We start from the raw sequence: 18,329 nt of genomic DNA on the forward strand, positions 1-18,329 counted from the left end.
TAGGTATGGAATCCGCATTTAGGAATTCATTCTTCTGCTTACTCTTTTCTCTCTACTTCAGGTATGTGTGTATGTATCTATCTATATCTTTTATTACAATATTAATAAGAAATGTGAAGAATGAGGGGCACCTGGGTGGCTTAGTCGGTTGAGCATCTGCCTTTGGCTCAGGTCATGATCCCAGAGTCCTGAGATCGAGCCTCACCTCGGACTCCCCGCTCTACGGGGAGTCTGCTTCTCCCTTTCCTTCTGCCCCTCCGCCCCCACTCATGCTTGCTCACTCACTGTCTCTCTCTCTCTCTCTCTCAAATAAATAAAATCTTTTAAAAAAATGTGAAGAATGAGAAATAGTATATGAACCAAGCTTCTAAACAGAAGAATTTTCTGGTCTAGATACATGAGACTTGATATAGTTTAATTGGTATGTGAATTTTTAGAAGATGAAGAAAGACAAAAGTATTGAAATATGGTAGATAGAGGGAACAAACATTAATTTTAAAGTTTTTCAGGGACAGGATTGAGATAATTCAGTGCAAATGCTTTATGCATTGGATAATTAACTTTCATCCTGTCATAGCTATCTAATGGAGTATCATTTGTCATTCCATTTGTTTAGCCCAATTCCCTCATCTGTGTGGTAGTGCTATTTCTGTGAGAGTGATGGGTGGCTTTGGAATTCAGAATGTATTCCCTTAAATGTTGATATCAGTAATGTAAAGTTCTCCCTAAATTTGATCTGAGTTATATCCTAAGATAGGCTGCCTCCTTACCCTCTGTGTGTTGGGAGAATGGCATGAGAGATTTTTATCACTGGTGTTGTTTTTATGCAAGTGGGAAAAGTGGGTAATTTTAGACTGAATTAATCCAACCAAAGAATTACTTTCCTTTACCAGAATGTGTCTTTCTGAGATCTTCTTTGTATTTATCAATTAAGCGTTGAAATGACAATTGCTTAGGGCGTATTTTTCATTTTTTTTCCCAAGCTTGGTGTAATGGGAACATTGTGGGATCTGAGATCAGACTCAAGTTCAAATCATAGTTGCCAGACTCACAGTGAAGCCTTAAACTCTCTGAGCTTCAGTTTCCTATCTTTAAAATGGGATTGCTCTGAGGATTAAGTAGCCCAGAGAATGTGTCTGGCACAATGCCTAGTACATAGCAGGTGCTGGGTAAACGATCTTATTCCTATGTTAAAACTGACATCAGCTATTTATTAATGTGATTTTATTTTAAATGTGACCGACATATGCATGTAGAGAAGTTTTTTACTTCAGAAAATCATTTTGCAGTCTGGCCCTATCACCTTGAACTGAGAATTTTTCCCTTTCATGGATTCTGGTATTGCCACAGCACAAAAGAAAGCCTTGGAAAGATTAGCCTCCATTTTATATCCTACATGCTAAAGATTTCCATTAGCGAATTCACTGCAAGTTGAAACTAAGGTACTTATACTTGTGTCATTAAAAAATACAAGTAAATAACTAACCAAAGCTTTATCTTTTTTTTTTTAAAGATTTTATTTATTTGACAGGGAGAGAGGGAACACAAGCAGGGGGAGTGGGAGAGGGAGAAGCAGGCTTCCCGCAGAGCGGGGAGCCCGATGCGGGGCTCGATCCCAGGACCCTGGGATCATGACCCGAGCCGAAGGCAGACGCTTAACAACTGAGCCACCCAGGCGCCCCAAAAGCTTTATCTTTCTTGATTTCTTTCAGGCAAGCACCTCAGTAAGAGCTCTGTTGTCCATTGTTTCTTAAACAGCAATTAATTTAGACCTTATTAAGAAAAGTTGCTATGATATTTGTAATTTCTTTGTATAATGATGCCGTAAATGCCATTTGCATTGGGACGTATCTTTAAAATAGTTGAAGTTTTTAAGGTTTTTTTTCTTCCTTTAGGTGAAAATACCAGACTTATTTTATATGTATTTCCTTATGTCATAAGTTGAAGTTTTCTTCCTGATTTTTTTAAAAACAATCCCCCCCCCCTTTTTTTTTTAATGGAAGTTGAGTGAGAGAGAATGTGTGTGCCCGCGGGTGTGTTTGTGTGTATATGTGTTTGTCATGTCGATCATTCAGTTTTTGTTTGGGAGGGTTGAAGAAGGATGGTTAAGATTCTAACTTTTGTGAGGTAGGAAGGTTATTAAGATCTTTAGAACTCGATGCAGTGTGCATACTTTGAATCTACAGAAAAATCTATGGGGAATAACTTCTACCAATCTTAAGGTTTTGATTTATTTCTTAAGGGTGGGAGGAAATACCTTGACAGATTTAGCACTCAAATTCAAATGAGTATGAGAACAGGTGGCTAAATTTCTCCTCCACCTGCCATGCAACTTTATCACAAGAAATGTTTCATTTAGCAAATGCTGCGGCTAACAGACACTTCTCTGTTTCAGAGCAGAAAAACAAATGGAGGGGGAGTACTTCTTTGAAGAAAACCTTTTTCTTGATTTTCTTTTTAAATTGTGAGTGTGACAAATATGTATTTTATTTTTCTGGGGGATAGATGGTGGAAAGCATGAGTCAATGCCTTGATTAACTAACCCGATTTGTTGTCTTGCTATACCATTCATGGCTTTCATTTCTGTTTTTACTTAGGTTTTCTTTTGTTATTGTTACTGCTCTTGCATACTAACCCCCTGGGTGCTGCCTTTCAGTTAGTATAATAATATTGCTCTGAGAAATTACAATATTTGTATAGTACGTTTAACACTAACTTAGAGACCCCTACTCTTTTGTCCCGGTGGAATTATGTTATTAAAATACATTGTTGGGGGGCGCCTGGCTGACTCAGTCGGCAGAGCATGCAACTCTTGGTCTCGGGGTCGTGAGTTCAAACCCCGTGTTGGGTATAGAGATGACTTAAAAAAATAAAATCTTTAAAAAAAAAATACACTGATGGGGCGCCTGGGTGGCTCTGTTGGTCAAGCGACTGCCTTCGGCTCAGGTCATGATCCTGGAGTCCCGGGATCGAGTCCCGCATCGGGCTCCCTGCTCAGCAGGGAGTCTGCTTCTCCCTCTGACCCTCTTCCCTCTCGTGCTCTCTATCTCTCATTCTCTCTCTCTCTCAAATAAATAAATAAAATCTTTAAAAAAAATACACTGATGGGTTTAACCACTTTGTAATGTAATGGTAGCAAGCAAAAAGAAGTGCTGTGAAGCTAACTGGGAACTAACTAGAGAAAACTTAAAGGTGTTATTCATATACTTGTATCTTTGTAGCATTCTCTGATTCATCACCCCCACCCCGGAAATTAAAAACAATATAGGGAAGTACAGAGAACAATTTGACGACTATTCTGAGAGTCTTGGGCAGCACTTTTTTCCTGCAAGTCCTATATTCTCCCAGCATCTTTCATGCAGAGCCCTCTTAATGTGCTATTCTTCATTTGATGTGAGCAGGAAGTGAATGTGCCCGCGCATGGGTTGGCGCATAGAATATCTCCACCAGAAACAGTCAAGTGTTTCATGTGTTTTCATGCTGATAATTTCAGAAAGCACTAAAACGGCCCCTTTTCCTCAACAAGGAAATTTGACCTCACATGGCTTTCTGTATAACATGATCTGTGAGAGAAAGCAAGGAACTGAGATGGGTGTTCCATCGTTTATCAAGCTGAGACCTCATTTTTTAAACACAAAAGTACTCATTTCAGTGGATTGAGGGGGGTTCTTTTCCTTCTTCTTCTTCTTCTTCTTTTTTTTTTTTTTTCTTTGGTATGGAGTGTTGGAAGACTGTTTGAGGCTTTGGAGCCAAATGGTGCAACTGTGAGATGCTCTTCCCTTACTCACACCGCATACCAACAAACCCAATTGCTATAGTGAATTCTGAGAGTACGGCTTCTTTATAGAGCATGTACCAAACTATTAACCTCTACAGAACTATTCACTATAGAAAACATATTTCAACCAGATTGACAGAACACTGGCTGCAGCTTACCTACCAGGTCAGATGTGTAATACACAATCCTTTGTTGTCCTGGTGTTCACTATAAAAAGAAAAAAAAATGTGTCTGTTTGATGATTTTTAAAACTTAAAAAATCCATTTGGGTGAACAGTGCCACGTAGACAACAGGGGCTTAATACATGTTTGCACTAGCAGTTTCGAAAGTATATCTTCAACTCTTTAAGTCTATAAATTTCAAGATGGAATCTTTGCTTTAATTTGCATATTCTGGAATACTAATGAGTTAGAACATTTTTCTCTCTGTTAACCATTTGTACTTATGTCTTTATGAATTGTGTGCTCATATCATGTACACGTTTCCCTTGGGGGTGATTTTTAAATTATAGAAATATTTTAGGCAAGATTACAATGTTAGCATCACCCTGTTAGCCTGACAATTGCTTAGACTTCCTATTTCTTTTATCTTCACAGAGCAATGCAAAGAAATACCATAGTTTGTGTATGTTCAATTTGACCACCTTTGCAATGCTTTCAGTAAAATGATCAGACAGTGCTTCTGTCTCTACCCTAATGCTCTTTGAAAAAGTAATTGTTCTCTTTGAACAAGCACGGTTGAGTGATTCGTGTACACTTTGTGAAAGATTGCTTTTGTGCTCTGTGGTTGGTCATTGTTAAGAAAATAAGATGTGTCCAGTGGCAGTGGGGTGGGCTGGGGGGCCTGGTAGCACTATACAGACGTAGGAAGAAGATTTGAGTTTTGGACAGAAAATTGATGACCATACTCTCTCCCGTGAATAATTTTATAGCATTGATGCAATGGGACTATTTAGGCAGGATTTGCTTGATTCGAAGTCAGCATGAAAAAGTGAATCCAAATAGCAGTTGTTTTAAGCAGAACTACGAAATTATTATTCTTACATGAATTTACATAGAACAAAAGCTTTCCTGCACAACTGTCTGATAAACTTCAAAACCATTATCTCCTTATCTACTGTAAACACTTGATTGTTCAAATTGTGGGGCTGGAGGAAACAGAGGTATTTTATTGTTAGGTAGTCTTGGAAGAATTAGTGGTAATTAATAAACCTGTGTTTTTTACTGCCAGCATTAACCTTGTGTAGTCAACCCTCAGACTGAGAAGTAATTTAGAACATGAAATTGCTTTAGAAAAATTTTCCTGGGGCACCTGGGTGGCTCAGGCATAGGGTGTCTGCCTTCAGTGCAGGTCGTGATCCCAGGTCCTGGGATCGAGCCCCGCATCGGGCTCCCTGCTCGGCGGGAAGCCTGCTTCTCCCTCTGCCTGCCGCTCCCCCCTGCTTGTGTTCCCTCTCTCGCTGTGTCTCTCTCTGTCAAATAAATAAATAAAATCTTTAAAAACAAAAAAAAAAGAAGAATTTTCCTGAGTAGGTTAATCCCTCTATTTCAGGGCTTCTCAATCTTGGTACTCTTGACATTTTTGCCTAAGTACATCTTAGCCGGGGAGAACTTTCCTGGGCCTTGGGGGGATGTTTAGCAGCATCCCACGAGACGAAGGTAGCACACACACCCTCTTGCGACAATGAAGGACGGCTCCAAACGTCGCCACACGTGGGGAGGGGAGAAACAAAATCCCCTGGGTCCCCTAACCCCTTCCGAGAACCACTGGTCTTTTTATTGCTTTTAACCATATGACTTGAAAAAGTAATATTTAAAAACTGTTATTTGTCCTTGGAGTTACTCAGGTAATCATTCCTTTAAGGATAACGTGATGTATTTGTGGCCTGGGCTTTGCAGAGAGGTTTTACCTCCTTGCGATGTTGAAAAACCGTTCTCTTCACATCCAGTCAGTAAACTTAATGAAAAGGAGATAGAAGAGAATATTGAATCGGCTGAGAAGGTTGACATGGCATGTATTGTTACTGATGCAGAAATAATAGGGAGTGTTCTGCATGTTAAAAAGTCAAAGTATGTTGATAAGAAGTCATGAAGAAGATGATTTTAGTGAAGCCTTCTTCAGCATTTGAAGTAATTAATTAGAAAGCCAACCATATTATCTTGCCAAGAAAGGGCTGCATTTTCACATTCTGCTTTTCAATTTTAGGAGCTAGAGACAAATGTCAAGTAAACAAGTTGTTATCTGTAGTTTCTTCAAAAAAAGCAATTTCCAGGATATGTCATAGGCACAATGTGGCTTCAGCTTTATCCCTGTCCCTTTTACATCTGTGGTTCTATAAAAATGATAATTGATGGTCATTGAACGCACTGTGTGAGAAAGAAATGTCCACAAAAATGAGATTCTGTGTTCATTGAGATGACATATGTTAAAATTCTCATGTGCTACGTTCTGTGCAGGGAATACAGAAAATAATAAAACATTCTGCTTGGATATTTCATTAAAATAATTCTGTTTGAATGGAAATTTTCTGGTTAGGGATACCAATCACCATCAGTCTATTTCCCACTTTTCCCATTAATTCTGTACTTTTAAATATCTGTCTGCAAAAGCTGTTTAAAAGGGTGTGTGAGTGTGTGTATGATATATGTCATGTATATAATTTAATTCTTTTTAAGGCTATTTCTGAAATTAGTAGAAAGCTATATTCATTTTCTTCTATGCTTGTTAAAATCGTATTTAAATTATTCTCTTTATTAAATATCCATGAGAGTTGAATAAAACATGGTCATATATTATTAATTCATTTTTGGTTATATACTATGGCTCTAATATCCTCAAGAAGAATTGATCTCACCCTTAAGGCCAGAACTTTTGCTAATTATTACAAGATTTAAAACCATTTCGTTGATGTCTGGATTCAAAAAGCAGGATCTTAAAGTATGGTAGTCTTAAAACTTTTTTTCTGGTTCAAACTGATCAACTGAGGTTACAGGTAAGGTAGGGAACAAGTGAAATCTTCATGATATTGGATAGGCCAGAGTTAGAAAAGCAAAGAATTTGGGGCGCCTGGCTGGCTCATCCAGTGGAGCATGTGACTCTTGATCTCAGGGGTGTGGGTTCCAGCCCCATGTTGGGTGTAGAGCTTACTTTAAAATAAAACCTTAAAAAAAGAAAAAGAAAGGGACGCCTGGTTGGCTCAGTCGGTTAAGCGTCTGCCTTCGGCTCAGGTCATGATCTCAGGGTCATGAGATCGAACCGGTGTTGGGCTCCGCGCTCAGCGGGGAGTCTGCTTCTCCCTTCCCTCTGCCCCTCCCTCTCGCTCTCTCTCTCAAATAAATAGAATCATTAAAAAAAAAAAAGAAGAAGAAGAAGAAAAAAGAAAACCAAATGATTCAACATGTAGGAAGTTAGAGGTAAAGAGCAAAAGTGGAGTTCTAGTGCTTGAAAATGTGTTCTTCCTCTCCCTCTCCCAGTGTCCACATTTTAGCAGTCTACATCATGAATGCACAAACCCATTCAGAGCCACCGGCTCCCGGCTCTTAGATGATTCAGGGACACTTTGGGCAATGTTATACCTAAGGAAACACAGGCCTGCCTTGTCTAAGGGATAGTAAAATGTTGTACTGTGGTGGTCAGTTTTCAGGGTAACCTGAGGCCCTTCATTAAATATTTTGTGTGGTCTCTGTGAAACAAACTGACCTGTTAACTGCAGGTTCTCCAATCCTTTTTATGCCCCCCCCCAAGTTATTAGTGTAATATATACATTGGCATAGCTTGCATTTATTATTTTTTTACTTTTTATTTCTTAGAAAAGATGGAAATGCCACTAGACTCTAGCGATTTAACTGAATAAATCCCAAAATGATCAGTGAGAGATACTGCTGGAAAAATAAATTATTTCAGGTGTAAAAGTTTTTGTTCCATTGGGGGTTGATTAGAACTATAACTAATGACAGAAGAGGAAGCAGTGTGTTACTGTCACAGTTAATCTTTGACTTTTATTAATGGGGTCTTTGGAGTTTGGAATCATACGAGACTTACATTCAAAACCTGACCCAACTACTTTAATAAATTTGCGACCTTAGGTGACTTACTTTTAACCTTTTTGTAGCTCATTTTCCCTACCCTTCACACAAAGGAAATAATAATAGTACCTATTGCATTGGATGATTTTAAGGATTATATGAGATCATGTTTGTAAATTTCTGGGCAAGTACCCGATACATAGTGACTATTCAATAACTGATAGCTATTATTTTTATCTTTCTCAAATTAGGTATTCCAAAGAAATTTTAACTGTGAATAACACAATTTGATGTTGTTGCTACCTAAACAGTACAATACCAAAAGCAATTACTCTTGCACTAAAAATACAAAGACCCTTTGTGTATGTAGTTTTGAACCAGCTTTTAGGTTGATTTCTCACTTCTAATTTTTTTCTGACCTTGAAAAGTTTTTTACAAATGCATAATATAATTTCTTCTAGGGTGTAGAATGGTATCAGCCTAAAGCACAACAAAACAAAATTCAGTATATCCCATAGTCAAATGATTGGCCCTAGTGACTGATTATTACTCTAAACAATGCCATTATTGTGAATTATATATCAGCTTTTAACTTGCCTTTCTTTCTGATTTATACACATTTTCAGATCTCTAGTGGAAGAGGAAGACCAACACATGAAATTGTCCCTTGGAAGCAGCGAAATGGGTCTCTCATCCCATCTGCAGTCTTCCAAGGCAGGAACCACACGCATCTTTACCAGCAATACCCACAGTTCTGTGGTGTTACAGGTAATCTAAACTGTCCCTTTTGTAATATTTAAATGGATTTAAAAACCACTCAGAGTGTTTGTGGTGGGGGAATGTCGATAGCGGGGGGTGAGGAGCGTGCATGTGTGTGGACGGGGTGCATACGGGAACCCTCTGTACTTGCTGTTCAATTTTGCTGTGAACCTAAAAGTGCTCTAAAAAAATTAGGTTTATTAGTTAAAAAAAAGAGCAAGCAAACATCAGGAGGAAACCTTGAGGGGAAAACTACATACCTTCCTGATGTTAAAAAACAAACAAACAAACAAACCCAAAACCCAGAGTTCATTATTTGTTTTGTTTGTATGAAGGAGGTCTCGCTGTCGGCCACTTCGCTTACAGAATGTTATGTCTGGCAGCATTGACTTTCCATTTTTGTCTCAGCCAATATAAATATCCCAAATCCCTATGCTGAATTTTCTAGTTCCTCACTCATGACCTGCTTCATTGTCACCTTTATCATCGTTCTGAAGATCATATTTCTTTGGCGTCTCAGCTCACATTGACAGTAGTAGGTGTGGGAGTATAGATGAGGATGGCTGGATGCAAACACACTGGTAGATGTAAGAGGTAGTAAGTGACCTCAGAGGAGAGGACGGAAATACAATAGAAAGCCCCCAAAAACAAAAAACAAAAACACAAAAAAACCCCAACCCATCAAAAACTGCAACATGGAGCTCAGTAGCCGAAAGATAAGCAGACCTAGGACTTCTGGCAGTTATGGATGCTCCCTGACCACTGTGGGCATGGCTGAATTAGGAAACAGCATACTATCGGATGTCCCTCAGTGTCTTCTAGATATAGGCAAATTAGATCAGTGTTCCCCCTGGTGAGATAAAGAAAAGAAATTTTTCTGAATGTATTTTTCCAAGAAATCTCCCCAGGTGAATTTCATGCATATTCCTGGTCCGTGACCATTAGGGTAAAGCAGTATATATAGTATATAGTGTTTGGTGTACAGTCCAGTATATAGTGTAGTAAGAGAGGAGTCCTTCCACTCGCTCTGCGGCTTTGTTGTGTCATGGAATTTTTCTGGGCTTCATTTGTCTTATCTCCACAATGTGTCTTGACTAGGAGATCTCTAAATTCCATTCTAGTTCCCATCTGTAATTCCATGAGATCATATCTTCCATTATTTTGGTTTGCAGTGGGAGCTGGGTTTTATGGTTTGTTGTCCTGTGGGTCTCATCAGCAGAAATGTGAGGGTCAGGAAGGAGAAGCTTGCCAATTCCTGGCATCTCGATGCTATGTAAATGGTTTAATTGTTGGCTGTTCAAGGCTATGGGAAAAGAGAATGAGGGGTCAAACCGATAGGAAAAGTCTGAGAGGAAGAGGTATTTTTTGTTATATTTAAGTAATCTCTCTAAAGAAAAAGAGACTTACCCCCCCCAATACATCTCCCCCATCCATGCCCATAGTCTTGTGTTAAAGCCAATGTGTGTGCTCCTGCTAATTTTTAAATGAACTTTAAACCAAATAATGGAAGCCACTTTAGTGTAGTGATACAGATTTGGGGCAGTGGGCCTCAAATTTTAGTGCATTTCAGAATCACAAGGAGGAAGTCTTGTTAAAACAGTGAGTGCTGGGCCCTGCCCCAGAGTTTTTGAATCAAAAACTCAGATACATGTATTTTTTTTTTAAAGATTTTATTTATTTATTTGACAGAGAGCTAGCAGGGGGAGTAGCAGAGGGAGAGGGAGAAGCAGGCTCCCCACTGAGCAGGGAGACTGACATGGGGCTCGACAGAGGGCTCGATCCCAGGACCCTGGGATCGTGACCGGAGCCCGAAGGCAGACGCTTAACCGACTGAGGCACCCAGGCGCCCCTCAGATACATGTATTTTTAACAAGTTCCCAGGTGATGCTGCAAGACCAGGGAACATACCTTTAGAACCACTGTTCTAGAGACAGGGTCCTTCTTCTGCCGAGAAAGGTGGCCTCTCCCTTTCTCCCTACTCATATGAGGGGATAAGCTAATTGCTTTAATGGGGAGACATCAGGAGTAGCTTCTATATCTATCAACAGGGAAATGCTTACATAAATTATGTGGTATAACAACTAGGTACTACTGTGCAGTCACCAAAGAGGGTGAGGTAGATCTGTGTGTAAGAATGGAAAGAATATATTAAATGAAAAAAGTAACAGGACAAATATGGCATATGCACATGATGGAATATTATTCAGCTCTATACAGGAAAGAAGTACTGACGCACGCTGACAACATGGATGAACCTTAAAAACTTTATGCTAGTGAAAGAAGCTAGTCACAGAAGGCCGTATTTTACATGATTTCATTCAGACAGAATGGCTGGCAGAGGGAAGTCTATAGAGACAGAAAGTAGACTAGTGGTTGCTTACAGGTGGAGAGAATGAGAGGATACGGGGGTGCTAAAGGGTCCAGGATTTCTTTTTGAGATGAGGAAAAAAATCCTAAAATTGACTGGGGATATGGTTGCACACATTATCTGTGAATGTACTAAAAGCCACTGAACTTTTCATTATATGTAAGTGAATTGTATAGTATATCAATTCTATCTCAATAAAGCTGTTGAAGTTACAGGGCAGTATGTATTGTAGAATCCCATCTATTGGTAGAAAAACTATACAATAAATGGGGCGCCTGGGTGGTGCAGTTGGGTTGAGCTCCCGACTCTTGGTTTCAGGTCAGGTCATGATCTCAGAGTCGTGAGATCGAGCCCTGTGTTAGGCTCCTCGCTCAGCACAGTCTGCTTGAGATTCTCTCTCCCTCTCCCTCCGCCCCTCCTGCTCGTGCTCTCTCTCTCTCTCTCTCTCTCAAATAAATAAATCAAACTTTTTTAAAAAAGAAAAAGACTATACAGTATATATATGAATGTAAATGCACAGCAAAAGGTCTGGAAACATTAAGGGAGGCTGGTGAATGTTGTCTTATACTTTCTGCTCTGTACGATCCTGCACTGTTTAATTTTTTTTACAGTGGAAATACTTTTGTGTATACCCTGTGTAGTTTACAAAAGATAATTGTTCTCTTAACTATGGGGCGAAAAATGAGGGTTGCTGGAGGGGAGGAGGATGGGGGACGGGGTAACTGGGTGACGGGCATTAGGGAGGGCACGTGATGGAATGAGCGAGCACTGGGTGTGAGAGGCAACTGATGAATCACTAAATTCTACCCCTGAAACTAATGCTATGCTATATGTTAATTAAATTGAATTGAAATTTAAAAAAAAAGTATATATATATATATATATATATATATATATATATATATATATATATATATGTAAATTGTTGATAAAACCAGTATGGCTGGGTCTTAGACCCTTGGCTGTATTACGTTTTAGTTTAGCCTTTGTTGGTCCCGGCTGGTGGAAAGAACAATGATGTGAAAGTAACTAGAGAGTCTGTATGGAGTAAAGGTGATCTTTCATCAGCTGACATTTGTTTTATTATTATGCTATTTTCTGTGGTGGCATAGAGCAACCGCTTCTCTATCACTGTTGCCAAAGTTTGCTCTCTTTAAAAGTCCATTAAAAATGATGTTCTCACAAAGGGAGATTTTTAAGTAGCAGCACTAACAGAGAACTCCCCCCCACCATCTAATCTTAGGTGTATGGTTGTCAAGGGAACAAGCTGGAGGAGTGTTTAATGTGTAAATGTTATCATCGTTTTAAAATTAGCAATCACACAAACTTCAGCTTCAGAAGGAATTGAGAGTCACTGTCAGGGGAAGGGACCCATGGGGAGAAAGTGTTTTCAGAAGTCTCACTCTGCAGGATTACCCACTGCATAACTCTAGTGGGAAGGACATGAGTCTAGGCCAAACCTGGAATCCTAATTTTACCAATAGTTATGTGACTTTGGGAGCCCTCCATCCTCTCTGGGCCAGTGTCCTTATCGATAAAATGGGTAAGAGATGTGACAATTTATGGGAAAGTAAGGTACATCATAAATATCCATTTTCTTTTACTTCAATTTGAGGCAAACATGGAAGGCGTCGGAGAAAATGTAGCTGATCCGAAGTGATGGGTGTGCCACATAAGGCATCCATCTGGTTGGCTTGATCTGCTCTTGCAGATTAATCATTTCCGTTAAAGTGGCTTTTGCAAACTCGGCTGTCGAAGAAAGTGCCTAAAGAATGGTGATACCTAATAGGTTTGGATTCCTAGAACCTTGAACAGATCCGCAGAGAATCCATGATGGAGTTAAGTAGTGCAAATTGCTTTCCCTCAATTCAGGAAGGTTAACCAGGGTTTGCTTAAGTAGTAACTGGTAAAATCAAGGACTAATCTCATTTTCTTCACTCCTGTAGTGCTACTACAGATATGGTTATTTCCCATGGAAAGCTTTCATCCTTTGGCTTCACCTATTAACGCACGTTGTCAGCATTTTTCTTGTACTGCCCCATTTTATGTTAATTCATTGAATCATACTATTCCTTGGTGCCTTCGTGCCTTAAAAATAACAGCTTTATGGGGATATAATTCGTATACCATCTAATTCACCCACATAAAGTGCACAGTTCAGTGGTTTTAGTCTTTAGTATACTCACTGGGTTTTGCAAATATCACCACAATCCATTGTAGAACCTTATCATCTGCTCAAAAAGAAACCTTGTATCCATTCGCAGTCACTCTGCATCTACTTACAATTCCTTCCACTAATCTACTCTCTATTCTGAACATTTCCTGCCAATGGAATCATCATATGTAGTCTTTTGTGACCAGTTTCTTTTACTTAGCATCATGTTTTCAAGGTTCATCCATGTTGTAGCCTGTATCAGTGCTTCTTTCCTTTTTATGACTGAATACTATCCCATTGTATGGATATACCACTTTTTTTTAAAAAAAAATCATCCATCCATTGATGGACGTTTGGGTTTTTTCTGCTTTTTGGCTATTATGAATAATGCTGCTGTGAACCTTCATGGAGAAGTGTCTGTGTGGACATGGTTTCATTTATCTTTCATATATACATAGGGATAGAATTGCCAGTTCATACAGTAATTCTGTGTTTAAACTTTTGAAGAACTGCCAGGGTGTTTTCCAAAGTGGCTGCACCACTTTACATTCCCAGCCACAGTGCATGAGGATTCCATATTCATTTTACTATATTCTTGCCAACACTAATTCTCTCTTTCTGATTGTAGCCATACCGGTAGGTGTGACGTGGTATGTCATGGTTTTGCATTGTACTTCCCTGATTGCTGATGACGTTGACCATCTTTTCATTTGTGCTTATGGCCATTTGTCTATCATCTTTTTTTAAAAAAGATTTTATTTATTTATTTGAGAGAGAGTGAGAGAGAGGGCACAAGAGCAGGGTGGGGGGCAGAGGGAGAAGCAGACTCCCCACCAAGCAGAGAGCCCAATGTGGGACTCGATCCCGGGACTCATTCTGAGCCGAAGGCAGATGCCCAACCAACTGAGCCACCCAGGTACCCCTGTCTATCATCTTTTATGAACTGGCTATTCAGATCCTTTTCCCAATTTTTAGTTGGGTTATTTATCTTTTTATTCAGTCGTAAGAGTTCTTTATGTATTCTAGATACAAATCCCTTATGAGAAATGATTGGCAGGCATTTTTGCTGAGCACCTTTGGTTTTATAGTCCCTTGTTGTTCTGTCATCGCTGCCTTGCCAAACCCCTATCCTTTATCATTTCAATCATATGATCTTTCCTTCTGCTTAACCTTAGGGGAGTTCATAGGGCAGATGGTCAAGGCAAACACCTGGAAGACTTCTGACTTTGCACTCTTCTCTAAACACACATATATATATATATATATATTTTTTTTTTTGCACACTTCAGGCTCTGCACCCATTTTCTGTCCCTGAACTGCCCTTATTTTACTTTTCGTTTTTAATAAACCCCTGTTTATTCATAATTATTCATCTTAAATGGTAAGTGATAAAACTGGAATTCTAGTTTTGCCCTAAACTCACGTCTTTCCCGCGACAATTATACAATGGGTAATCCTGCAGAGTGGGACTTCTGAAAACAGTCATTACCCATGGGCCTGTTCCCCTGATAGCTACTTTAATTGCCTTTTGAAGCTAGAGTTTGTGGGAGCCAGGCAGAGTTAGCAGCTTCTTCTCTTCCTCCCTCTTAGTCCTTGGTAATATGACCTATCAGTGCGATTCACAACAACTAGGATCTGATTTGTTGTTTCTGTATGCCTGTGATCGCGTTCTGGGGTACATGGAGAATGCTTAATAAGTGTCCATTATTATTATTATTGTAAGACTTATTATGGTCATTCAAAGAGATAATACATATAAAGAGCCTAGCCCATCACCTGGCACAGAGGAAATACTCAGTGCTTTTCACTGCTATTATTGGTATTATTGGCAGAATAAATGAATTTGGATGGCAGTTATAATAACTTTCGTATATACTTGCCTCGTGATACTTTAAACAATATTGTGAGGTAGAAAAAGCAAGAATTATTCTCTCCATTTTGTAGATTAGGAAACTGAAGCTCAGGGAGGTTAAGAGGCTTGCCCAGATCAGATAGCCAGTAAGTGACAACAACTAGGACTTGAACACAGGTTTTCTGGCTGCAAATTTGTTTTTATAATCTGTTTTTGTAATTTGTTTCTTCGAACCTTGCTCTAAGCTGTATTATCTTTTTAAATATAATGTCTGTAAATATTAAGTTTTCATTGACTGTAAGTGTAAAAACATTAACAGAGGCTAACAATTTGTTGTGAATGATATAATAAAGATTTTATTTTATTTTTTAAGATTTTATTTATTCATTTGAGACACAGAGATGCAGAGAGAGATCATGAGCAGGGGGAAAGGCAGAGGGAGAGGGAGAAGCAGGCTCCCCGCTGAACCAGGAGCCTGACGTGGGGCTCGATCCCAGGACCCTGGGATCATGACCCGAGCCAAAGGCAGACACTTAACCATCTGAGCCACCCAGGCGCCCCTTCTTCTTCTTCTTCTTTTTTTTTTTTTTTTAAAGATTTTATTTATTTATTTAGAGAGAGAGAGCAGGGGCAGGGGCGGAGGGAGAGTGAAATCTTAAGCAAGCTCTGTGCTAAGTGTGGAGCCTGACGCAGGACTCGATCTCACAAACCAAAGATCATGACCTGAGCTGAAATCAAGAGTTGGATGCTTAAACAACTGAGCCACCCAGGCTCCCCTATTCTTTTGTTTTAAGGATTTTTTAAAAGTAATCTCTACACTCAACACGAGGCTCAAGTTCACAACCCCAAGATAAATAGCGATCTAGAAGTCACACCCAGATGAGGTATCCTCAAAGTATTAACTCATAACGTGAGCCTACCAGTTAACGAAATATTACACACTCACTAATAAATGTCAGCAATAAACCAGTTGAGATAACATTACTAAATGAACATTTACCCATGTTAACTAAAGAGAGAGAAAAGATGTATCACTTTATGCTTAACAGCTTTGTAATAAAAAGTCTACTGAAGTGAAAAAAGAAAGAGCTGTATGCCCTTCTGACTGAGCCAGCCAGGCACCCCCATAAAGATTTTATTCTTGATAGAAACAGTAGAATTATGAAGAAAGTCTTCCTGCCTATCTGCCCTTCTTCCCTTCCCCTATCAAAATTGGAAAAAACAAAAGCAAACAAACAAAACAGAGAGAAAAAATGTTAACTGCCAGTTGGACACATCCTTTTTAAGACAAGGAGGCCATAACTGTAGTACCATGTTTCAGCTGGTAGCAGTGTGCATTAATTGTAGAATGTTTAGAAATGTTCTAGGTAGAAACAAATTATTTCTTGATTGTTGGCTATGCTTACTCAGACCTATAGAGTTTTTCAAAATGCCTCCTTGCTCTGGGTGTCTAGGCTCCTAACTGGCATTTTCTCACGTTAAGACTGGTGCCTACCAGATTGTTCTTCCTGTATTTTCCTCCATTTTTATCTATTTCCTATTTTTTCCTATCCACTTTTAGTTGTAAAGCCAATAAAAGATCATTTTATAGTCTCAAATTATTATCTAGATAATACAATGTTAAGGAAATGAATTATCCCAAGAGCCTATACAAGTTAACTTGGCTTGCCTTCCAGTGGGCTAACTTTATGAAATGTTTATGCTAAGGTAGACATTTGGGTTGCTTATCATGTCATGTTGATGAACTGTACCCAATTTTAAAACTTTATGGTCATAAAATAAACAACTTTAAAAATGTATTGTTGGGGCGCCTGGCTGGCTCAATCAGTAGAGCACGTGATCCCTGAGATCAGGGTTGTGAGTTCGAGCCCAATGTTGGGGATAGAATTTACTTTAAAAAATTAGAAAATAAAGATGTATTAACATAAGAAAGGGAGGCATGATAGATAAATTGACAAAGAATATGTGGGAGATATAAATATATATTAATATATATGTATTACTTAATATATATTATATATAGTAATATTTCATTATATATGCGTATATATTTCTGTATAATTCTATTTCTGTTAAGAATAAAATTCACTGGGGTGCCTGGGTGGCTCAGTCATTAAGCGTCTGCCTTCAGCTCAGGTCATGATCCCGGGGTCCTGGGATCGAGCCCCACATCGGGCTCCCTGCTCCACGGGAAGCCTGCTTCTCCCTCTCCCACTCCCCCTGCTTGTGTTCCCTCTCTCGCTGTGTCTCTCTCTGTCAAAGAAATACATAAAATCTTAAAAAAAAAAGAATAAAATTCATTATATATTATATAGAATGAAATATATATAATATGAATGTATGAATCATATATAATGAAATATTATTAAGCCATAAAAAAGGATGAGCTCTTGCCATTTGTGACAACATGGATGGACCTAGAGGATATTATGCTGAGTGAAATAAGTCAGAGAAAGACAAATACTATATGAATTCACTTAAATGTAAAATGTAAAAACAAACAACAAAAAAGGCAGAAAGAGACCTGTAAATAGAGAACAATCTGATGGTTACCAGAGGGGAGAAGGTTGGGTGGCTGAGCAAAATGGGTAAAGGGGAGTGGGGTAAAGGCTTCCAGTTATGGAATGAATAAGTCACAGGAATAGAACGTACAGCATAGGGAATATAGTCAATGATACTGTCACAGTGTCGTATGGTGACAGATGGGAGATACACTCGTGATGAGCATAACGTAACATACACACTTGTCAAATCACTATATTGCACACCTGAATCTAATGTAACATTCTGTGTCAACTATACTTCAGTTAAAAGAAGAAGGCATGAGGATTTTAGAGTAAATTGTATTGTATAAAAGAAGAGCTCAAATAATCTAGATTGTTGAACCTTTTATCAAAATGAAACTTTTCATTTCTTTATTTCAGTTACCTAAAAGGCAGCTAGAATATAGAGAAATGAACGTATAATTTTTCTTGGGACTAGCTTTTTTGGTACTCAGGATAGGGTACAATAAGTTAGCCTACTACTTCCACAATTGTGTGTGTATCTTTAAGATACCAGTTGGAAGAGAGTCTACCACCTTTCCTTTTAGGGTACCTTAGTGTATTACCCTGCTCTCTCAAATGAGGCTTTGTTGTTGTTATTTAGCATACATTGAAGTAACAGAGACGACTAGCACATACCAACTGATAGTTAAATATGCTGTAATACATAATTTCAATTTCTGATTGTTTGTTGCTAGTATAGAGTAATACAGTTTGGTAATGATTATTGATCTTATATCTTACAACCTTGATAAACCAACTTATTCTAGGAGCCTTTGTTTGTAGAGTGTGTAGGATTTTCTACATAGACAATCATTTTGCCTATAAATAAAGATATTTATTTCATT

At 38.7% G+C, this 18,329-nt stretch overlaps 1 protein-coding gene across 3 annotated transcripts in view; it reads left to right on the plus strand.

Moving 5' to 3' along the window:
- KLHL13 (kelch like family member 13) overlaps positions 1 to 18,329 on the plus strand; it is a 200,025-nt gene that overhangs the window by 147,545 nt on the left and 34,151 nt on the right. For all 3 annotated transcript variants that reach the window (XM_028087802.2, XM_028087803.2, XM_028087805.2), the window contains one exon: positions 8,431 to 8,572. In XM_028087802.2, coding sequence (XP_027943603.1) covers positions 8,431 to 8,572 — 142 coding nt within the window. The remainder of the gene's footprint in view (positions 1 to 8,430; positions 8,573 to 18,329) is intronic.

This window comes from Eumetopias jubatus, unplaced genomic scaffold (genome assembly GCF_037043125.1).
Source record: "Eumetopias jubatus isolate StellerSeaLion01/CBP00866 unplaced genomic scaffold, mEumJub1_p1.0 scaffold_11, whole genome shotgun sequence".
In the NCBI taxonomy this organism is placed as follows: Eukaryota; Metazoa; Chordata; class Mammalia; order Carnivora; family Otariidae; genus Eumetopias; species Eumetopias jubatus.